The sequence below is a fragment of the Myripristis murdjan genome, chromosome 11 (genome assembly GCF_902150065.1).
Source record: "Myripristis murdjan chromosome 11, fMyrMur1.1, whole genome shotgun sequence".
Lineage (NCBI taxonomy): Eukaryota > Metazoa > Chordata > Actinopteri > Holocentriformes > Holocentridae > Myripristis > Myripristis murdjan.
In genome coordinates this window covers 23,473,658-23,497,278 of record NC_043990.1, presented here as the reverse complement: position 1 = coordinate 23,497,278, position 23,621 = coordinate 23,473,658, and the positions used below count along the sequence as shown (strand labels likewise).

Genomic DNA, 23,621 nt, shown 5'->3' with positions numbered 1-23,621 from the left:
CGATGGCAGTTCAGTTTTGTTCGTTTTTTGTTTGAAGTGAAATATTGCAATAATCAGGTTCTCTTCTTTGTGAGTGTGATTCTGTGTGTGGATTTGTGTGATAAATGATTTGCGCCATTAAGTTTTATTTGTGTGGTTAACAGAGTAACATCTCTAGCAACATCTTTTTTTTTTTTTTTTTTTTTTGGTAGCTGTGAGATTTATTTTAGTTTAAAATGTTTGGCTTAGAAATGTTAGGGTAATGTTTTTTTTCCAAATATCCGATCTCGGGTGGTTTTGGTAGTGGTGGTGGTGGTGGTGTGTGTGTGTGTGTGTGTGTGTGTGTGTGTGTGTGTGTGTGTGTGTGTGTGTGATTTTTGGTGGTGGTGGTGGGGGGGGCACTGTTTGCTGGGGGGAGCAGGGTGGACACACCAGCTCGCTCCGCCGCTGTGTGGAGATCCCTGGGCCGGTGTGGTGGCTCCCCCCCGGCGCTGAGCCCGGCTCCCCCCGCCCACGCTGTGGGCGGGGTTAAATAAAATACGTAGGAATGGCCTGTTGAAGGGGCGGGGAGCTCTAAAAAAATGACTAAAAAAAACCCCACATCTACTACGTCCCTTCAGTTTCCTAATTGATTGTAGACTACACGGATCTCAGATAGGTGTCCAGTAGAAGACGGCTGATTGTTTCTGTGATACTGAAAGTCAACAAATAAAATAAACGCAGCACGGCTATGGCAAAAGGAGAGGGAGCTGAACAATACTCCAACGCCAGTTTATTGAATAAACCGGTCAGCTCGGATGGCATCAAGCTCGCTGGGAAGGTGAGTTCATTCATCGATTTATGATTTATGATTTTTTTTTTTTTAACTGATGTGTTCGTAGCCAAATAGCCTCACTAGACACCACATGAAACCTCCAAAGACTGGTTTTGAGAGGGGCTTGGTTTAATAAATGAGTGAGTGAGTGAATGAATGAAGCAGACTCTCTAGGCTCAATTGACAATTCGAGGGCGTGAGTCGTCGCGCGCGCATTTGTCTCTGTACTATTTTAACCGGAGGGGCTTTCGCTTGGGAGAAAGCAAAATGATACATGACTGAGATTATTAATCCGGTGAAAGGCTGTGTCGTTTTGCAGCGTGTCCCACCAAAAAAACATTCATTTTCTGCCCGGCACAGCGCTCTGCCTGTCGTGAGAAAGTCCCCAGATGTCGTAAATTCATCCAAACTCCAGGTACTGCGAGGTCTTCAACAACAGTCAACATATTAGCCTGTATAATGGGTTTAAGTCCGAAAAGAAAACTGTGATAGAGCTACGTTTTCTGTTCATTTTTTGAATTTACTCATGCGCTGAAATTGGCACTACAATTCATACTTAATGACATCAAAAAGGTCGTAAAAGGCAAAAAAAATAACCTGATAAAAATTGGTAGACAGGCTGTCAATTAATGATTAGCTCATTTAGCCCTGTTCTGTTTCTAAGTAGGTTGAGACAAGGTACGAAATTATTCTCTGGGAGTCATTCACCAAATATAGTGGCGTCTTCGCCGGTGCTGCCTTCAGGGACTCGTCACAGAGCAGAGGACAAGGCGAGGGAAAACGCCTAATGAACGTGTTTCTGTTAAACTGTAACAAACCAGCCCATATAACACGAGTATATGATGGATATTTTATTTTACCCGGTAAATTATCACAGAGTTAGCTTGTGTTGCAGACGCAAAATGAGGAGAACAAAGTCCACATCAGGGTGTTTATTTAGTTAATTCAGTAGACAAGCGGTGCGGTGGAATGCATCACTTTTCGCCCTCAGCTAACGCAGGTTTCTTGCTCCAATTTCCTCTCAAAATGAGCTACATCTGTTTGGGGGGAAAATCCCCACGTTTTCATAAATCGGGAACACTCACAATTCCGATATTTCAGTAGCCCTTGAACGGAGTACTACGCTACACTACAGGCAGCGCTAAACAAGGCGACGTGTCATACAGAAGGGGAGCAGCTTGTGGATTTGGATGAAACCAAATCGGCATCAGCCTCAGCTAATAAGATCTTATCCCGAGCTACCAGCAATTAATCATATTTCATTCACTTAATGATCATTTACAAACTCATTTACACCATAAACCTGGGACTTGATTATGTTGCTTACCAGTCAGCAATGATAACAGTGTGATTATGTTTTATCATTAGTAGTATAATTGAAAGTTAAGAGGTGGTATTGTTGGTAGCAATAAAAGGATTATTTTCATATCAGGACATAATGGGTAGGTTGAATGTTTTTAGTAGATGGTGCTCCCTGTGTGTTAGGACTGGCTTATTTTTGGATGAACACACTCACAGGGCTGTACAGTACATGTGGTCTGCTGTAACTGCAGGGGTTAGGATGCATTATGCAATTAGGAGTATTTTGAGCTGATGGCATTAAGGAACTGTGCACGAAAGGGTGACATGCCTGACACGCAGGTCTGCAAACTTAACACTATGCCAACACATCCCTGCAATAGTTTCATTGTGACCCAGGTGGTAGATTTACTCCACTGTAATTTTATGGTTAGGAGTGGCAAAGGTTGAGTGGTGGGACTCTTCTTTTTCTCTTGGTCACACTTCACTCAGGGTTACTGGTCTTACAGCTTTAAAGGTCTGTTCTTTATTTTGATAAAATGTGCATCAGATCAAGTTTAGATATTAGTGACCACGACTGCGAACACCTGACCTGACTCTCCACGTAGTCTGACTGCTGTCCAGCGATTGCATTTTGTTGCTATAGTGTGAATGATACATTTACTGTTATGATGACGTCTTATTTCTGCTGGAGGGTGTTTTGTCACCAAAACAAAGACTGTGTTGGGTGTATCAGCACGACAGAGGCCAGATGATTCGCTTGCGGTCACAATGGTGTGTTGTGTGGTGGCCTGATCGTAGGTGAGACAGCATTCATTGGCTGTCACTCACAAACATAACATTGAATTCAACTCTAAGGAATGCTGAGGCATTTATCAAGGTCACCGCCAAGTGCGAGTCTTTACTCTTAGACGATTAGTGAGATAATGACCTGCCTTTTGGCTGAGATTCTTCACAGCTGCCTTTCCATCACCCAACACCAGTGATCTATAATTGTTTTATCCACCAAGAGGGAGGGCAGGGAAGACAGCACCAACCATAGCCCTTTCATTGGCCAGAGGGAGGGTGTGTTTTACTGCCTCTGATTGGCTGCTGGTCCAGGAGGCAGCAGTAGGAGCCCCGGTCAAACTGGCCCACATCCCTGTGGGTTCTGAGCCAGTTCAGCCTCCAGCCAAGGTTCTGGCACCCTGGCTTTAAGGTGTGTGTGACACTCTGGTGTTGTAGTGCCCTAGCATAAGTCAGCCCAGCAGAGACTGGCATTGCTGTCACATTAGACTTTCAATACACTGTTTGTCTGTTGTGGATAAAATTAGCCCTGCAGTGGAGAAAATGACATGGGACATCTCAGCCACGAGACAGGAGCACTTTGTTACAAAACCAAAGTTGTCTGTTTCCCAGTGGCAGTCCCTGAGCACTGCCAAATAAGCAAATGATGGTTATCTTTTTGCCAACGAAACTCCATTTCTTGCTCTTAAGAGTTTACACAACATTCCCTGTGAGGCACTTGTTAATAGTGCTACTGCTTTAAAAGGAGAAATGAGAAATAGAAGAAAAAACTGTGTTGAAGATTCAGGGAAATGAGAGGTTGAGAGGCGGGAGTCACCAAATAAACCAGGGAAATTTGGTGTATTGAGGTTATCCCTTTGTGGTGTCTACCATGCTCACTTCTGCAGAATATGTTACTCCTTATGATTATGAAAAACAGGCTCTGCTAAAGCACAAGCCTAAAAGGTCTTGCAAATTGCTACTTATTTTAAGGCATCCTCTAAAAGTAGGTTAGTATCAGTATTAAGAAATGCTCGAATGTTTGGCATTACTTTTATGCTTCTTGTTAAGCAAAATAGATTTTATATTTCTAATATTTTGTCTGCATTCCTATAAATTTCCTGTGCATCTTCAAGGTAAACCTGTTTGATTTTCATTCACTGATTAACCTCATGATTTTTGTCCTCTTATTTCTTTTGATCGCAGCGTGAGTCGAGGAACAGGCTGTCAATCTGCAATAAGCTGTGCTATGCCGTCGGCGGAGCGCCCTACCAGATCACAGGATGTGCTCTGGGCTTCTTTCTTCAAATCTATCTGCTGGATGTAGCTCAGGTGAGTTGGTGGCCTGATATGATTTCTAAACCACTATGACCCAGCCTCTTCAGATTTCAAGTAGCCTTTTCAAAGCATGGACATAAAAAGAGAAAAAAAGGATGATTAGAAAGAGCCTGTCACCCTTAGCCCTTAACGTCAGAGGACTTACACATGCATACTATGTGTCCTATACACTATTCTTGCACAGTATGTGGGCTGGCATGTACAGACTTCAGAGCGCAGGACTGGTCATCATCATTCCTGCGCCTACAAAGAAACCCCTCTTACAAGGGCACATGCAGGACATGGTGACCACCGAGGCTCGCCATCAATGAGGCCATTGTCCCGGAGAAGGAAAGAGTTGGAAAAAAAAGTTTTCTTTTGTTTCCCTCATTAACTCCATGATGGGGCTCTACTGTAGCATCAGCAAGCTCAGTGGGGCTTGGTCTGAAAAGGTCAGGGTGAAGAGGAGGGAGTCAGGCCAGTAGCATGATTAAGAGTGGCTTGCTTTAATGGGCTTTGACACTAATCTGATTGTCAAGGCCAAGATGGAGTGTAAATCAGCGGCTTCCCAGGGGTTAGTTTTGTCTGGCTGCTAAGATCAGTGATTAAGAGTCTATTGGGTGACACAGCATGGAGCAGAGTATACAGTCAGGAGGTCCAGCATTCATTCTGCCTGACTTCCATTGAGGCTTGACATCCATGCAGGGCTGAATAAGAAGAAGTTGCACCCTCGCTGCTTGACTCGGCTCTTGCCAAGGGTTGTACATAAGAAACACAGCTTTGCATATTTTGCTACACCCATTACATGTGTCAAACTGCTGACCTGTTACCTAAGTGAGAAGTGGTTGCATTCACTCAGGAATCTTTTTTTTTTTTTTAAACATCTCTTGAAACATGGTCTGTGCATGGTCTGTATGCTTTCTGTGATTATTAGTTCTTATAGATGAGATGGGCTGTGGCAGCCATTAGATGCATTGTGTGTAGAGTCATTTTTAACATAGCAAAGTGATGAAATGGGTACAGGTAATACTAGTTTCTGTGGTTTCAGGAAATGACCCATGGACAACCGGTGTGTGTATACTCATTCAAAAGAAATGGGAGAGTCGGTCATAGAGAACACTTGACAAATCTTCTCTGGTACTCTCATTTACATTCCTTGAGTTTCCTGTGAACTTCCTTTGTATTTTCTACTTCTACAGTTGGATCCCTTCTATGCCTCCATCATCCTGTTCGTTGGCCGGGCCTGGGATGCCATAACAGACCCCACGGTGGGCTTCCTGGTCTCCCGAAGCCCATGGACACGCTTCGGACGCATGTTGCCCTGGTACGTTCAGCTTCCACCTTGGATATGAAATTTCTATGTTCACCATCTGATTCAATTGGTTCTTTGCTGCGAAAATTAATATTGGATTTATATTAGATCCAATTTAAATCTGTGAAGATTTTGTTTCCTAAGGTTTTTTTTTTTTTCCTAAGGCGGGCACTGCTCCTTCTCTAGCTCTAATACTTAGGTCTTTGGCATTTTTGGTATGAGATAACCATTGAGGATTTTTTTTTCTCAAACTGAATCAGCCTTTTTCCCATGTTTTACCTCCCTGAGGATGAGGGGGCAATAGTGCAAAGCATTTCCACTATCTTGCTGATAAAGCTTAGCTTGAAACAGTTGTGGTCCTATATTTACTTTTGGAAATCCCAGATGGGGGGCCTTCAGGTTTCAGCCTTGGTGAATCAGAGCTGAGTGGAAGCTCTCATGTGATGCAGACGAGCCAGTGTGTGTGTTTGTGGGCAGGGCCTCATGCTATGACTGCATTTGAAATTCCAACGTCATCACCGGGGGGGTTACTATGGGTCATGCTGATGCAATTACTGCCTTAACCGTTTTCTCAGTGCCTCCACGTGTGTATATACAACACTGCTGCCCCTCCTGGACACCCCCCTCTCTATTATCCGCCCACCCACCACAAATTGTAAAGACTTTACTGCTGCTGCACGTGCCAACTATAAAATATTTTATTGAAAAATGCTTTTCCATAGTGAAGTCCAGGCTTTCACATTGAAGCTAAAACATAAAGGAAACCCCATAATAATTGACTATTTGTGCTTTCTAGTTTTAAATGAGGAAAATCTAGCGGGCTTGCGTTGGCTTGTACATTCCCCACAGTGTGGCCTCTGGCATGGTATTGGTAAATATAACTCCTGCCTGCTAGGGAGTCTACTTCTCACAGCAAGCACACAAGCCTCACCAGTTTTCTCCCCCTTTTCAGAAAGAATTGCTGAAAGCAGATGTTTTCAATAACCAAGTCATTTTTCAGCTGTATTTGATAATAGTCTCATTTGTGTGGACTGACCTCAAATTAGATGCTGATGTGGGTCATTGTTCGATAAAACATAGGCTCATTTTACTCTTTTTTTTTTCTTTCTTTTTTTTTGCTGCCAGTGCAATTTGACCTCTTTCTCTGGATTCCTGATGTGGGGTGACATCCCCTGAAGCAAATCAAATGCTGCCAATTCATGCCTCGCATTTTTGTCTCATTGGTGGTGCCTTTGTGTGGTTGGCTAAGGGAGTGGCAAGCCTATGAGGCTGCAGGCCTTCTCACAGCGAGGTTACTGACCCCTCTTAGCTGCTTTATCCCATCCCCCCCCCCATGCCTTTCAGTATAGCATCTCACCCAGCAACGCACACGGGTTCATCTCTGAATTAGAGCTGTGCAGTGTCTACCCGTGCGTTATTGTGCGACTCTTGGCTGCGGTTCCTGCCTGATCCAACATGACGCACCCTCATGCAGCTCTTGGTCCTGGTCAATAACACTCTTGTGTGAGAGACGTGAGAGCTGCTGGGTATAGAGAGTGGCTGCCAGCCTCCTTTCAACATAGATGTTTCAGAGAGCCGGGACAGGTGACCTTTAGTAGCCCGATCCAACAGGAAACCTGCGGTACCTTGTGAGGGTGACTAGAGTGACAGAAATGGGCCGATGAAGAGACGTATTTGATTGAGGCGGGACTGTGTTGGGGGTTTGACTGCATTCCTTAAGTTGTGGAGACAAGGCAGTGGAGGGGAGAGGGAGAGGCAGATGCACTGTTTATATGTTGGCTGGGGTTGCCTAGCACAAAAGCATCAAGAGTAGATACCAGTAGTAGACATATAAACATTATAGCCGCAATTCTTCATGAGTATGATCTCCTAGGAGCTGGTTCACATGGAAACAATCAGTGCAGGCATCCACCTACACACACACAACAGAGTTACAACCTGCCTGTTTGCCTAATATAATCATAATGGGATATCCCAAGACACTTTTGGAGTGTCTCATTTCTCCGAGGTGACTTGTGCAGGGAGCAGACGACACAACTGGGAGGGAGCGGCAGTCCTGCAGGTCCCAGCTGGTCCCGGTTGTGGCAGATAGAATCAGTCGCCCCTGTTTGTCCTCCCTTTACGAGTTTTTGCGACGAGTAAAGACCTAAAAAAAAAAATCATTCGGCACACACAACAATGATCTACCTGTGAAGCTACTGTGGTTATGAGGCGGTTCCGTGGAAATAGCAGATGTGTGGTTTGCACTGTTGGATTGTAATGTTGTCCAGCAGTGTGTTTTGAATAATAAAATGAACCCACCACACTACCACACCAGGAAATTAGACGATCCCTTTTTTTTTTTTTTTTTTTTATGCAAGGATCAGATGGGGTTTTAGATTGTGTCCACAGCTTTGACAGTTTTGCTTTCTTTCAATCAGTCATGCTCTACATCATTATCTCCATCCCGTGTTGAGATATCATGACATCAGATCTGAGCCCCTATGAAGTGGGTCAGGCTGGGTGTTGCTTTTGCAATGCAGTACATATCATCATCCATTTGTGGTGAGTGCAGGGATAAGGGGTGGGTGGAAGGAGACAGGATAAAGGAGTGGTCGACAAGTTCGGCTACATTACAACTGGCTCAGTCATAAAACAGGGAGGGGAAAAGGACTGTAATTGTGCTGCGCCTGCGGACAGGGAAGAGGAAAGACAAGAAAAAAGCAGGAGCTCCCCCATCTTCAAAGCTTGGTGTGGCGAGAGGTGGGGGGTAGCTAGAGCCAAGTCGGCTTCTCATTGGTCCTGCCCACAACACACCACCGGCGTCAGCCAATAGCGTTGCAGCTGTCAGCTGTGAGGGCCCTGGATGTCTTTTTTTTTTTTAAAGACTGACTGAGGAATCTGGGAGGTTACTGGAGTTCAAGTGGCTTCACAGGAGCAGAGTCAAAGAGCTTCACTGTTGCTGCTGGAATAGACACAAGCGACAGGTTGCAGGTTTCCTGTGGATAGTTTAAACTTCTGAACATGAATTTAAATTGATTTCTTTGGATACTGTTTAGTATTAAATTACCGTTTTCAACAAATATCGAGTGTGTCTCACAAAATGAGAATTTCAAATGGAATCCGACCCTGTAGATATAAGTGCAGAAGATCAAGCGATGTAAAATCCAGAGGAAACAAAAAACTTTTTCATATTTTTTTTATTTGCATATGTTCAGCTTTCACAAAGCATGCACGTACATACACAGGAAAATAAGGCCATAACAGCCCTACAATAAACAGATATGTTATCAGTATCTACCCATAAAACACGTTATTACTGCCACCTATTTAACATCACCCTGTTTCCCTTTTGCATTTGGCTGGTCTCTTATTGAGAATATGGGCTGTCACTTGATAAGTTAACTTATAAGAGAAGCTCTTCCCTCGTCAGCACGGCTATTTCAGAGGCCAGTGACATCTGATGCCATGCTAGAGGGGGCATCATACTGTATGCCGCTAGTTACATGGCCTTCTGTGTAGTCCTGCATGCACAGCTAAAGACTTGGTGTGGCCCCGCAGCTTTTTTTAGAATCGCACACACGTAAAAAGATTTGCAGGATTAAAAATATCCATATGAAAGAGTTCCAGACTGACATTCTGACTTTTTGTAGCCCAAATCACATCATGATTATTCATCTGTTAGGGTTAGATTAAATATTAAAATCAAGCCCTTCTTCAGGCTGTGACATTTCCGTAAAGGCAAATCATCCTTGCAGACATGGGCGTATGTCTAGTTTAGACGGTGTCAGTCTGGACATGTGGAACGGATGAAATGGGTATTAGCAAAAATTGCGTTCCCAAGGGCACTACTCATCTCGCTCCCTCGCTAAAACATCCACTTGCATACTTGGACGCAGCTCCTTATGCAACCGGGCTCTTTTTTGGTTTCCACAAAACATGCACAAAGGTGTGGCCTGAATGCCGCACCTTTTTTTGTTTTGTTTTATATTTGTTTGGTTGCTGTTTTTTCTTTCTTTAAAGAGGGGGAATAATAGCCTCAAGGTTAACAGAGGAGTTGTTATATCAGGTTGCCAGGAAGACACTTCCAGGGCACTTAAACTGTTTAGCTGACATTGACTGAGAGGTCGGTAAGAGCTGGTTAAAGCCTCACTGCAACAGGTGGCGCTCACAACAGTGCAAGACAGTGCAGACAGCTTTCTGGTTATTGCTGTGAAAAGGGTCAGAGAAGTGCATCTGAAGTGGCAGAGAAAAGTTGGCTTTCTGTTGTTTACATGTTTTCACTCACATGTTTATGATTTTACACACTAAGGCTCAGCCACAGTCACCTGATGTTGGAATTGTCCTGGCTCTTTAATAGTTTTGTAATGTTGTCATTTATTTCGATGAGTTTCTTTTACATATCAACCAGTGCAGTGACTCGAAATGAGGTCAGGATGTTAAACTGGAAACCATCAGATAGGGTTCCTGCCAATATGCTCTGATGCATTTCCTGTCTGATAAACTGAGATGAATCACCTGATTTAACCGTAAACGTCATCTGGACCCGCGACAGCGCTTTTTCTGTTTCCGCGTGTCAGCGTTGTGGTCATGCTCGCTCAGCTCTCCTCCCATTGGAGCGTGCCGATCAGACCACGGGAAGAAGCCGATCGGGGGCAGGAAGTGACCGCAGACATTCCAGGGTCCAGCTCTCCCACTGCTCCTCAGCTGGTTCTCCCTCTGCACATGACGTCATGGTGGAAGTTTTACTCATGTTAGGGTTGTAAGGAGGAGGAGTGCAGGATGGCCGCGGTGTGTTTAGGAAAATGAGAATGGCGTGTTCCTATTAAAAGGCTGAATTCCTGAAACACTCCTTTTGCATGAATATGATTTTTCATTACTCATTAATCCATTAAAGCCAGAAACGGCACCTAATTTGACTATGGGGCAGCTCTTGTCTGACAGCATTCCCTACTGTTCTGCTCTCATCTAATCCTGAAGTAAAGTCATCAGTCATGTACATGCATGTTGGGAATGTTGTTTCAAGAACACCGTGCCCTGCTAATAACCACATCAACATGAGACAGTTACGTGCCAAGCGCCATACTCTGAGCCCCGCTGAGCTCAGTAATAGTTGGCATAGACTGAATGAATCAAAGACAGCCGTTGGAAGTGGGCACAACTTCATTATGTAATGAGTGGCCTCTCGCTGCAGACAGAGCACTTATTGTCCACGGAGCTCGTGTTGCACGCTTGAATAGGATCACGTTTTTAACCACTGTTGTTGATGTTGTTTTTCTTCTTTCCCCCCGTTCTCCTCTTTCTTTCTCACCTCCTCTATCCGTCCTATCACGCCGCAGGATCCTGCTTTCCACCCCTCTCGCTGTGCTGTCCTATTTCCTCATATGGTACGTCCCCCCGTTTGAGGACGGCAAGGTCATCTGGTACCTGGTGTTCTACTGCCTCTTCCAGACCCTTCAAACTGTGAGTGGGACACACACACACACACACACACACACACTTGATGAATGCTCACTTGTAGAGCAATAGGAGAGTTTTATGCCAAAGAAAGAGCTGCAGCGAAAATGCTCGCTTATCTGAAAGTAAAGCACATTATCGAGCAACTAGAGGAGTTGTTTTAAGACAGTGGGATACAAAATTGTTTTGAAATCTTTTCCTTAATTTTTTATATAGCATTTTGAAATGAAATCCCCCACCTGTACACACATCTAGAGCGAGTTCTGCTCATGAGGAAAAAGTTCATTTGAGAGTTGTCACTGTGTTTAATTTGTCTCATCGTGTTTCTCTCTGTTTTTCAGTGCTTCCATGTGCCCTACTCTGCCCTCACCATGTTTATCAGCTCAGAGCAGAAAGAGAGAGATTCAGCCACCGCATACAGTGAGTACCACACACTTCCTCTATTACAGCAGAAGAGGAACTCGGCATGGAAATCTATTGGCCTTAATGACTTTCCTGACTTGAGTCATTAGTGTGTCAGCTTCACCCATTCAAAGTTTCCCCCGCCTCTGCTCCAATCAGGGATGACGGTGGAGGTTCTGGGCACCGTGATTGGCACAGCCGTCCAGGGGCAGATCGTGGGCATGGCCAACGCGCCCTGCGTCCCCGTACCCAGTGACATCACGGACAAGCTGGGCAACTCCTCTGCATCGCTGCCCACCGCTGGTCCTGAAATCAACACCAGCGAGCCTGCCATTTCCCTGGAGCACACGGTACACACACACACACACACACCCCTTTCTTCCTCTTTCTTGTTTTTGATCTTCATGGCTCATTTGTAAGTCACATTCTTGCCAGTGTGTGCTGATGACACTATTAGTATTGCATCAGGAGACGCTGATGTGAAAGTCAGTATGAAGTTGGTGTGAGCTAACTCTGTCGTCTCCCCCCTGACAGAGAGCAGCCTACATGATTGCCTCAGGTGTCATCTGCGCCATCTACATCCTCTGTGCTGTTGTGCTCTTCTTTGGTGTGAGAGAGCAGAAAGGTACGCCACTGACCCCCCTCCCTCTATTAAATGACCATTTACCACTCCTTTTATTGTCGAAAACCGGGAAAGAGGTTTTTATCTTTCACAGATTTTTGAGCTTTACGTTGTATATCATGTAACAGTAGAATACTGACTCATTTTATTTGAACTGAAGCTGCCAATAGCTGATATTTTGCACTAATTTTAATCTTTAAATTTGAAAATTGCTCTGCAAGAAATAAACAAGGAATCTGTCACTGACATAAATCTGAATTTTTTGAGTAAACAAAGCAAAAGAAGAACCTAATTAAAAAGATGAGAGATCCTGTCAAAAATATTTATGGATACATACCTATATCCAATATTCAAAAAAGGGCAGATATCAGCAGAATATATCAATATATCAGTAAACCAATAAGTTAGTCTAACCCTACAGGGTCAGTAAATTCTTTAGTCTGGATTATTGTTCATTGAATCAAGAGAGAGCAAACGTTTTGATGTAAATGGATGAGTACATGCAAATGAATGTCCCCAAAATGTTTTGGACTGCTCCTTTGAATGCAAATACACATGGCATGACAGACAGCTCCACATGGAAATTTTAATAAAACACCATGGTATGTAGAAATACTTAAATCGAACAGCGTGATACATCTAATTCTTTCTGTCTCCCTCTCTCCCTCAGATTCCTGTCGCCCCAGGTCAGAGCCGATGTCTTTCTTCCAGGGCATTAGGCTGGTGATGGGACACGGACCCTACGCCAAACTGGTCACGGGCTTCCTCTTCACCTCTCTGGCTTTCATGGTGCGTGTAGCGACACACACCTACACACACACACACACGCTCCATGACATTAGATAGGCCTGCGGTCCTCTCCTCAACACTGCTAAATGCTGGAGTAAAGCCTTCACCGCAGCCGGCTGGGGCAGTCTGCCATCTGCTCTCTATATGTGGACAGGAGAAGTCCCTCAGAGGGGCACACTGTGTGTTTGTGTTTGTGGTCATCGGGTGAAGCCGCTGCTCGTATTAAATGTTGAGAGGTTCGCTGAGAGGGTTTACTTGGCGCCTGCGAGGTTGGACAGAAGTGTGTGTTTGTATGTGCTTTGTATAGACGTGTGAGGACCTTGTAACTTTTTTACTGAGTGTGTCTGTGTGTTTCCTTCTGCAGCTCCTGGAGGGAAACTTTGCTCTGTTCTGCAGCTACACGCTGGGCTTCAGAAATGACTTCCAGAACATTCTACTGGTCATCATGGTGAGCACACACACACACACACACACACATATACAGTCAGCGTTGTCATACCTACAGAGGGGTGCACTGTTCCCACAGCAATGACCACATCTCCTATTGGCCGAACAAAAGCCTCCCCTCTAAGTGCAAGAACGTAAATTCTCCTCAGTTACGAGCCCAGTCCTCCTCCGGCTACGGCCACTGTCTCCTCGCCTGCCCCATTTCCGTGATGTGTGTCCATGCTGGCCCATCTGCCTGAATGCCATCCAATTCCCACAGATGCTCGCAAATGCTCAGCAAAGGCACCGCTGCAAAACCTGCCAACGGGAACTCTCAAATCATGTTATCCTTTTATCTGTCTCCTTTTTTGGCTATCCTTTTACATAAACCTGTGGGCAAGAGAGAGGTTTTTCATATCAAAGACTCATTCAACCTTCAGGTCCTGACAGATATTAAATCCCGTTAATGGATAAAGGCTGCCTAGCTAGCACAGTAGAGCTGTACAGGGTGGGAAACTGTCTTCGGGTTAGCGAGGTTGAAAAGATTACACGCTCTTATCCTTGACTTTGTGGAAAGGATTATAGAGGCAACCCTTTTTCAGAGGAAAGTTTGATTTATTTAACAAAATGCCTTTTTTTTACGACTTCAGTGCTATCATGACAGGCTTTGAGTAGAGGCTTCCCCTTAAGAAATCCCGGATCAGCATCTTAATCTTCACTTTGACCATTTTTGAAGCGACTTCAAACTAATCTGAGGAACCTGCCTCATGACTTGGGCGAACGCCAACGCCTATGGACGAGTTAAACCAGTGAAACCAGCAGGCGTTATTTGTACAGGGCTTTCGATAATCAGTGGAAACTCAATAAGGTTGCCAGTTAGCAGGCGATGGGAACAGCAGAGGTCAAATGAAACGAAACACCATCCCGGAGGTGGAATCAGTGATTAGTGAGGTTTTGTTTATTGCTTTCGTTTTACAGCTGTACACTCAAGTCAACTGAGTGACATGTGCAAGTGATTTTGTGATTGCTGTTGAGGAGATAAGGACGTTATGTACTGATAGTGGTGTGAGACTTAAGGGAAAGGGGTTATAAGGCTGATCGTAACATTGCTGGGAAGTAGCAAAGGCTGGTTTTGAATAGGCAGTTCAAATGTATGTCATACACCAGGAAAAAAAAAAAGCAAATGCAAATGTGCCGTTTGTCATCATGTAAAACCACATAGCAGACAGCCACTGATGCAGAGACGCCACAAGCCAATATAGATGACTGTGCAGCTAAAGTGGTGCATCAGGATGGGGGGGGGGGGTGGGGTCGCCTCTTTGCTTAGCATTTCATTTGCAATGCTTATTCAGAAAGGTGGGAAAATCCTTTTGCCCCATAGCTCTGTGTTATCTTTACCTTCCCACTGGTCAAACACGGAGGGGCCAGAGGGCAAAGTGCTCTGTCGGGGGGGCCGCCGTGCCCCCGCCGCGTCCGAGGACCTTGTGCAAGTTCATATTACGTTCAGCTGAGAATTTGTTTTGGGAAGGGCCGCAGACGCTATATTGTCTTCCACCTCCCCTGTTGGGATTGGCACATGGGACGGTTCAAATGCTCCCCTTCTGCATCACCACATTTGGAGGTGGTGTAACACTCGGGCGGAAGTGAAAACCTTCAGAGAATGCGTGGCATGTCATTCTACCATTGTGTTGCATGTATTACGACACAGGGGCTCGCTCATTTTCAATTTGTTGTGCATGCAATTTCATGTGAACTTGAGTAAAAAAGCCTTTTGTAGAATTTTTTTTTTCTCTTTATTTTCTCTTTATATTTGCCAGCATTTGTGTCAACAGTCAGCTAACCAGACTCTGAATGTTTTTCCCCTCCAGCTCTCCGCCACTCTGGCCATCCCCTTCTGGCAGTGGTTTCTGACTCGCTTTGGGAAGAAGACAGCGGTTTACGTTGGCACCACGGTGAGGCCCACAGTCATGTCCGTACACCACCACTGAATATGAGAAGGCTGCGAGATTGACAGAAATGCACTTTTGAATGTTTTTAACTGCATGAAGAGTGACACCGTGGCGGTGGATGGTGATTTGAGCCGCGCTGCATTGCAGGAATCTCAATTGGCTTTAGCGTCACTTGGCATCTGCTTTTTTTTTTGGAAATAACTTTTTTTTCAAGGACAGCTGCTCAAGTGTGTGTTCATGGGCTGACACTTCTTCCTCTGTTTTTTTCTTGTCCTTTCCAGTCTGTGGTTCCCTTTATGATCCTAGTGGTGTGTGTGAAGAGCAACTTGATTGTCACCTACTTCGTCTCCTTTGCCGCCGGGGTTGGAGTGGCTGCAGCCTTCCTGCTGCCTTGGTAAGGCACTCTCTGATTGTGTTTGTGCCTTTTTATGGCTTGTTCATCAGCTGAGCATGCATGTTCTGAACTCAAATTTCACTTGCACTGCGACCGCCCTCTGTCCGTCAGGTCTATGCTTCCTGATGTGGTTGACGACTTCAAGGTGCAGAACCCAGACTCCACCGGCCACGAGGCCATTTTCTACTCCTTCTACGTCTTCTTCACCAAATTCGCCTCGGGAGTTTCCCTCGGCATCTCCACTCTCAGTTTAGAGTAAGTCCTCACACACACGCGCACATGCATCCTCTATATCTTTAATCACTCAAATTGTGTTTGGAAAGAATTTTTAGTTAGCATGACCGACACACATAATAATGAAAGGCACGAACAAGAGGCTAAGCCAAATCTCTCTGCTCCCAAATCCCTCTTCAAAGCAAGTGATTCCTTTATGGACTCATTGGATTTAGTACAGTAAAGCCGTGTGGTGTGTGTGTGTTTCTGTGTGTGGCATTTGTGTGTCACATGATTGGCTTTACTGCAGAATGATGGCCTTTGATCAGTTGCACGGTGAGAAATTTGGCCTCATATGAAGATGTGTTTTATTATCTTTGTGGAAGTTCATCTCTGGCCGCTGGCGCTCGGTCAGGTTCTGAGATGTGAGATGCTTTTTGTCCGTCTCATTTATTAAACACGCCTCTTCCCATCTCCAGCTTTGCAGGCTACATCACGCGAGGCTGCTCTCAGCCAGAGGAGGTGGATTTAACCCTGAAACTGCTGGTCTCCGCTGCACCCATCGTTCTCATCCTGGTCGGCCTGCTCATATTCATCTCTTATCCGATCAACGAGGAGGTTAGGCAAGGCAACCGCAAACTGCTACAGGAACAGAGGTAAGACAACAGTCAGACAGCTGTCTCGGCCACGGCTTCGCTCTGTTGTGTGTGTTTTGCCTTTTAAAGGGAAACTCCACCTAAAAATACTCTGATTTTCTTGCAGGGACAGCGAAGCAGACTCTGAAACAGACTCTACAGAACTGGCCAACATGGTCTAGGACATTTGGGAAAAAAAAAAACAAAAAAACAAAACAAAACAAAAAAACATGGACCAATTGGGTGACCAACTTCCATTTGCACTGGGCGGGACCAATGGACCCGGGCCTGTCATATTACAGAGACACTGCCTCATCCTTTTCACTTGCTGCTCCTCCACCTCTCCAGAACCTCTTCAACTAGACAATGTCATGGCGTCAGCCACAGCGAGGCCTTTCTCCTAATAACTACCCTAACGTCTGAATTTCTGATGAATTTTCCCACATTGTAATGAACTCACCTTTTTGTTACTTTAATTTTTTAAAAAGATTGGCCTTGTTTTTGGCTAAAGTTGCACAAACTCTTGAAATGTGACGAGCACAGTGGGCCTGTTTGGTGGTTGCTGCAGTTATTGGTGCTACTTGCTAGAGCTGAGCAGTTTCCCTCCCGGTGGACTTGAAAATTCATGACCCTGAGTGCTGCACTACAACACCTGCATCCCAGTGATGTAAACACCATGAGAAACTTGAACAAACAGTGGCTACATCTTCATTTTCAGGGCTGCTTTTGGTTTCCAGACGTTTCAAAAACTCTAGAGATTATTAATACAACAGTCTGTAAAAGGACTTCAGATATACTATATTTGCATTAAATGAGACCGACTGGTCTTCACAAAAGCATTTTTTTTTCTTGTTCAGCATTAAGTTATTGCCCTGTTTGGAACACCTTCAAATGTTAGTTCTCATTTGCACATTTTTTTTAATAAGTTCTGCTCACGTTTACTTTACTGAAACCAGTCGGCCACATTGTTTCCATCCCATTCTATCCCATCCCGCTGGCTTTGCTCAGAAGATACAATAACGATCTGATGTGAAAGCAGTTGTTGAACTGTAAAAGCTGTGTTTTTCCTCCTCACCGTCGTACTGAAACCACTAAAGCAGCAGAGCAGTTGATTTCACAGTTAACTGTTATGTTAATCCAGCAATTACATGATTTACATGACATTATCTGTAGCACAGCTACTGTAGACCATAGAGAGACTGTTTTCTCTAAATTGCTATTCATGTATTGAGCAAAAGTTGTGACTACAACCAGTACTAGTAACACCATTATTTAAGTATTTATTTGTTTTAAATCTAGTATTTTTTGGTTGCTGGAAGGTTGTGCTTCTTTGAGTATTTAAATCTATTTAAGGCCTTACAGCTTGTTGTGCCAGCTGAATGAGATTTGAGTGAAGTATATTTCAAAAGGCAAACATGGGGGGATAAGATGTGTATTAATGGTTAGGCCCCAAAGAGCGAGAGTCAGTTTAAAAAAAAAAAAAAAAAAAGACAAACATAATTGATATAATATTGCATGTTGCTACTGCTATAGCTGATGCTACTGTTGTTTTTGCTCCATATGCATTAAAAAGGGAAGCACATAGTAATGAGAAAATATTTGAAAATGGGGAATTGACATGTTTGTAGTGTCCTTTGTGTGTTTGTGAATGGTTTTGTGTGTATGTGTGTGTGTGTGTGTGTATTCTGTAAATTAATGTATAGTTTGTAAGGAACAACCAGGATGCTTTATGATTATCTCAATTCTTTGTCATGAATGAGGATTGATGGTTTCATATCCTTTGATATGGAATATGTTTATATACAGTGTCATATGTTATACATACTGTTGCATCTTCAACTTGCGTTGACTCTGACAACATGGTTATCAGTGTGAAATGCTTCATATGTCATCTTATCGCCTCTTTTATTAAAATTCCCTCCCTCCCAGAGAATTCTTACATCACTGGGAGAGGAGGCATGCCAACAGGGTGACATTTTACACACAAACCCTCAAAACAACACCTGACCTGTTAATTTTATTTCTCTAGTTTCTTTCCTTTTCATGGATCTGTACAGCTTCCCTAATGACCCCCGAGGCTGTAGCCAAATGCATGAGCTTTAATCACAAGCCTTGTGTACACACCTCCTGTGCATATGTATATATTGTATGTAAACCTGTAAATATCTTTGATATTTGTGCCAACAAGTGAAATGAACGTATGTACATTGATGTACTGTAGTTATTTAAGACAAGAAAAGATGTTTTTGAGAATAAATACAGAAGATATTGTTAATAAATACTAATTGATAAATGTATTGTGTGTGATCTGCAGTTATTTGAAAATGTTTCTCTGCAGCAGACTTGAGCAAGCTAATGAAAGTGATGAAGCTATTTAAAAAAAAAAGAAAAAAGGAACAAGTGCGTTGTTTAAAATTCTCAGTTCTCCTGTTAACTCTCATGCACTCTCATCCCTTGCTGGTGGATTCATCAAAATCCTGTTGCTGGCTGCACCTGTATTTAAGTAGGCAAAAAATTGTGTTGTGGAGGCAATAAATGAAGAAAAAAAAATGAAAACCAAGCAGAGTAATTTAGCTGCTAAACACAACACATCTGGGTTTATCTCCATATGCTGAGAAATTATGCATAAAAGTGTGTTTGTGTGCAAATCATTTGAAGCAACTATGCTCTCTATAAAACTCATTAAGCATATAGGATCCTACTGGTGCACTGGAGCCTTTTTTCTCACTTTATTGTAGGATTCCAGTAGTCTTCTTGAAGTGACTTCAGTCTTAGGAATATAATTATTAAGTGCACAGCAATCTTATGTATAAGTCTTTTCCCTCATAGGTGTAATTTTTTTTTTTTTTTTTAAATTCTTGTAGTTGCAATGGACTGTATTATGCATTTGATAGTTTTATATGAAATTGCTGCAGGTAATTAGAATGATTTATAGAACTATTTGCAGCAGACAGCAAGCTGCCCTCTCACTGCCTGGCAGTGCAGTTTGTTTCTGTTGCAGGTTGCACGGTTTGATCAGTCACTCATTAGCTCACTGCTGCCACCTAGTGTCCGCACAGCGCCATGCCGGACTGGACAGGTCGGAGGAGCGAGGTACCTCTCCGCCTTAAACTCGCTATTAAATTTACTTCCTTTTTAACTCTGGCCAAAAAGACCACTGCTACTCCATTACTGATTTTATAGTCTGACAGAGGTTTGTTTGATTTGACCAACAGTGTGTTTAAGGGCTTGTAAGGCTGATATTGATGTGTTGCCTCCATTTACTTCCTACTTCCAAGAGCCGTTTGCTTTTAGCCAGGCTGTCACCTTAAATAAGAAATTAACTTAAGACTAAAAATAACATAAATTTGTTGAAATCTATTTTTTAATGTGCAAAATGTAGGTCTAGGCTGTGGCTTGATAATTTTTAAAAATATAGTGACTTTTGAGTGTTTGTGTGTGTGTGTGTGTGTGTGTGTGTGTGTGTGTGTGTGTGTGTTTTCGCCCCGCTCTGATCATTTTTGAATGCAGTAGAGCTGTAAAAAAAAAAAAAAAAAAAGCTTTTATTCTGGAAAGAGGGACGGGAAGTCTCCGTTTTTTACATTTCCGGTTTGTGCATGCGGAACTAGACAATAGCAGGGTAAACGCATGGATGTTGACAGCACTAACGTGAAAATGGTGCAGCACAGCAAATGCTACTGCAGTGTGCCAAACTGCTCCAACAGCAAGCGCAAACAGCCGTATCTGAGCTTCCACGACTTCCCGGCTGATTATATGCTGCGGCAACAGTGGGCCAAGGCGATCAGGCGAGAGGAGGGTCCCTTCTTCACCATCCTGCGGGGCAGCACCTTCGTGTGCAGCAGGCACTTCCGGCCCGGGGAGATCTACGTGAAGGAGGGGGGCAGCAGACCGCGGCTGAAGAGGGGCTCCATCCCTTCCAGGTTCGTGTGGAACGACTGGGGGACCCGGGAGGTGCCCGTTCCGCCGCCGCCGGAGCGCCCCGCTGGGCTGCGGGTCAGAGACCTGAGGGCTCTCATGGATCACGACTACTGCCCTATGCCTCATGGTGAGATGTGACAATTATCAACAAAATAACATGCAGCAACAACAACAATACTGTCTAGTTGCTTTGGACATACTGCACATGATGCACATTGTTATTATTATTATTATTTTTTTACAACTACTATTAATGCACAGGTAGTATTAATACATGTCTTTATACATAATGCACATACTTTCTTTAAATTTCTAAGGCATATGTTTTTTTTTTTTTTTTCTTAATTCTTATTTCTTTTTTGTTTCTTATAATTTAATTCCTCTGGAGATTTGGAGCAACTGCAGCTGGACCAGTTTCCCCTCTGGGATCAATCAAGTATTTCTGATTCTGCTAACAAAAGGAGAAAGGAGGAGAAAGACCAGGGAATGCTTCATAATAATGCGCACTGTCATAATGAATGGAGCTCAGAAAAATTATACTAATGAGGGGTACATACACACGACATCAGGAGAGATAAAGGGGTGACTGATGAAGAAGTTCATTTGATTACTTTGTATATTTGAGTGATATTTCACAGCTTTTAGATTCTGTCTGCTGCAACTTGATGATGCACATTTGTCAGGATATGGTGCTTTTCTTTTCCCATTTATTATGCATATGTGTAATATTAGAAATACGCATCTTGCAAACGGAAAGAAATATCATTTTAAATGCTGGAGCAGAATTTGTCACGAAAGCGTGTGCATGTATGTATTTCCTTATGGCGAGGGACTTCAGCTGCTTTTTATTGATGCCGTTTATTTCATATATTTATGTTTTAATATTTTTTGGGGGATGTTATTCACTTTTTTAAATATAATTTCATAGTTCTATATAACTGACTGATGGATAATGTTCTAGGATTATTGTTTCTAATCGTTTTGTGCAGTGTTTTAGTTGCCTTCTTTATTTACTGTTTTTCTGAAGTGTCCTATTGATATTCCTAAATTCTCAGTAGCTTATCCGGGTTTCCATTTTCACGTTTACTGTTGCATTTCATGTAATTGTAGTATGTTTTTTTAATGACGTCTGTAAGATATGCAAGGGAACCTGAGATATCGTGCATTAAGTGACATTCATAAATCAGCACCACTCCCTACAGGCCGACAGAAATAAGCAGAATATACTTATACTCCCCAGGTGCCGTGGATGCTGCTGCTGACAGAAGGGAGGTGCTGGAGTGGAAAGTGATGGAGGTGGAGGATGAGGCAGTGCCGGTACCCGTCCAGACACAGCAGCCCGCGCTGAACCGCTTTTGCTCCACAGATGAAGAGTTCTTCTTCTTCACACACTTCACCTCCGAGAGGGTTTTCCTGTGGTTCTGGGAGTCTGTTGAACCATCTGCCTCCACGTTTGTCTGCTGGAGCGAGGCGCAGAGACAGGCTCTGGGCACACCTGGCCCCGAGCAGGAACTGGCCCTGGTGGATGAGTGCTTCCTGTTTCTTTGCCGCATTGCTGCTGGACTTGAGGAACAGGCGCTGGCATCCATGTTCAGCATCAGCTTGTCCTCTGTCAAATCCACCATCCTAACATGGACCAGATACTTGTACCTACTCCTCGGCTCCCTGCCCTCATGGATGACCCGAGAGCAGGTGCAGGCAACTACACCTGACGAAATCCTGCGATGCTGCCCAGAGGTGCGGGTGATAGTCGGCTCCACGCAGATCTGCTGCGAGGCGGCATCTTCGCTCCCCCCGCAGTCTGAAACAACCTTCAAAGGGCTGATTGGCATCGCCCCCTGCGGCGCCATTACATTTATGTCTAAGCTTTACGCCGGATCTATCTCTGAACAGGAACTCACACGAAAATCAAACTTGCTAAGTCTGCTGGAGCCAGGAGATGGAGTGATGGCTGGCTTGGGCTTTCAGATTGAGAGGATGCTGGCGGAGGTAGGGGCCACCCTGGTCGCTCCCCCTCAGCTGAGCAGGGACGATGCTGAGAGGACAGAAGCAGTAGCCCGTCTTGGACTGCTGGTAGAGAGAGCAATCCACAGAGTGAAGGAGTACCACATCTGGGACGGGGTTCTTCCCATCTCTCTCAGAGGCTCCATCAACCAGCTGTGGCTCATCTGCTGCCTCCTGTCAAATTACCAGGGTCCTTTTGACATTAAGGAGGACCAACCTGTTTGATCACTCCCCTCTGTTTATTACAGAGCTGGACCATATATCAATATTGTATCAATATTGTGATATAGGCTGTGTTACAGTAAAGCGGTGTCGTTTTCTGAGCTTATTCAACTGTTGTAGCTGTTCTGTTATGTGCCTCAATCTGCTTGATCATCGTGTCCATATTAATGAATGTTTATCAGAAATCTCATGTAAATATGTGACATATGAAAGCACCAAGACCTCTCTACAATATCGTAACAATATTGAGGGAATCAATCAAAGATATCTTCATATTTGATGTGCGTTTTTATTTTATTTTTTTTAATTTAAAAAAACTGCAGCAGCACACATGATTGTGTTGATGGCCTGGGGCCAGTTTTTCAAAGCTGGATCAGATTACTCTGGGTAATCAGATCACAGTTTATCCTATAGAGGATTAAAATGACCTCATTGATTTTGAGCCAGACTGGATAATACTGATCCACATACTACAGGATCAAGACTTCTCATTTGCTGGTCAAATAAGCGCTAATTTGGTAATGAAAGAGGAATCATTATTGAACTACCTTTAAGAGAGAAGCTGCCTTTATTCTCCATCTGCCAACTTATTAAGTGCAATTAATCTTTGGACAAATAGCCACATGTGCATTTCTTTTGATGACAAAGGATTTTTAATGATCATTTGAGAAATCCACGTCCGCTGCAGCATTTCTGATTGCCCATTGTGTAGTGGTGGCAGGGCTGAGGATAAGCCCACGGTATTGCATTTTGTGTCAAGTGGAACTGTGCTGGTCCAAACATGGTCTGTGTTTGTCCACACATTACTGGACATTGGGACCGATGTGCCTTTATTATTTATTATATTTTGTATTTTATTTATGATATTACTTTGGGAAATACTGGAAGTTTGGACAGTTGATATGAAAATAAAGCTGTAATGAACTGTGTCTAATTGATAGTAAGTTTGTAAACTTTAATCATGGATTAAAGTGATCATAAACCCTGTGAGGGTTTCTTTTCCTGAGCTCTTCCTCATGTTCAAAGCCTTCCAAATGGAGATGCTCTCCTGCCCTCTGGAGAGCGTACTGAGGTTTAACTTGGTGATAGCCATGAGCCTACAACACCCAAATTAATGAACAAACT

At 43.7% G+C, this 23,621-nt stretch overlaps 2 protein-coding genes across 2 annotated transcripts; both read left to right on the top strand.

Moving 5' to 3' along the window:
• Positions 1-566: 566 nt before the first annotated feature.
• mfsd2ab (MFSD2 lysolipid transporter A, lysophospholipid b) lies at positions 567-17,899 on the top strand. The gene is made up of 14 exons (XM_030064179.1): positions 567-799; positions 4,064-4,189; positions 5,374-5,498; positions 10,805-10,928; positions 11,264-11,342; positions 11,484-11,674; positions 11,859-11,949; positions 12,617-12,735; positions 13,100-13,183; positions 15,030-15,113; positions 15,392-15,504; positions 15,616-15,759; positions 16,197-16,373; positions 16,480-17,899. The coding sequence occupies exons 1-14, from the start codon at positions 710-712 to the stop codon at positions 16,532-16,534; spliced, it is 1,602 nt and encodes a 533-aa protein (XP_029920039.1). The 5' UTR covers positions 567-709; the 3' UTR covers positions 16,535-17,899.
• A 1,986-nt stretch (positions 17,900-19,885) lies between these two features.
• LOC115367982 (uncharacterized) lies at positions 19,886-23,476 on the top strand. Its single transcript, XM_030063924.1, has 2 exons — positions 19,886-20,397; positions 21,511-23,476. The coding sequence occupies exons 1-2, from the start codon at positions 19,980-19,982 to the stop codon at positions 22,497-22,499; spliced, it is 1,407 nt and encodes a 468-aa protein (XP_029919784.1). The 5' UTR covers positions 19,886-19,979; the 3' UTR covers positions 22,500-23,476.
• The last annotated feature ends 145 nt before the right edge of the window (positions 23,477-23,621 follow it).

Coding starts and splice junctions, on each gene's coding strand:
- LOC115367982 (XM_030063924.1), top strand. CDS start 19,980: ATGGATGTTGACAGCACTAACGTGAAAATGGTGCAGCACAGCAAATGC. Junction 20,398..21,510: donor CTACTGCCCTATGCCTCATG/GTGAGATGTGAC, acceptor TATACTCCCCAG/GTGCCGTGGATGCTGCTGCT.
- mfsd2ab (XM_030064179.1), top strand. CDS start 710: ATGGCAAAAGGAGAGGGAGCTGAACAATACTCCAACGCCAGTTTATTG. Junction 10,929..11,263: donor TCTTCCAGACCCTTCAAACT/GTGAGTGGGACA, acceptor TCTGTTTTTCAG/TGCTTCCATGTGCCCTACTC. Junction 15,760..16,196: donor ATCTCCACTCTCAGTTTAGA/GTAAGTCCTCAC, acceptor TCCCATCTCCAG/CTTTGCAGGCTACATCACGC.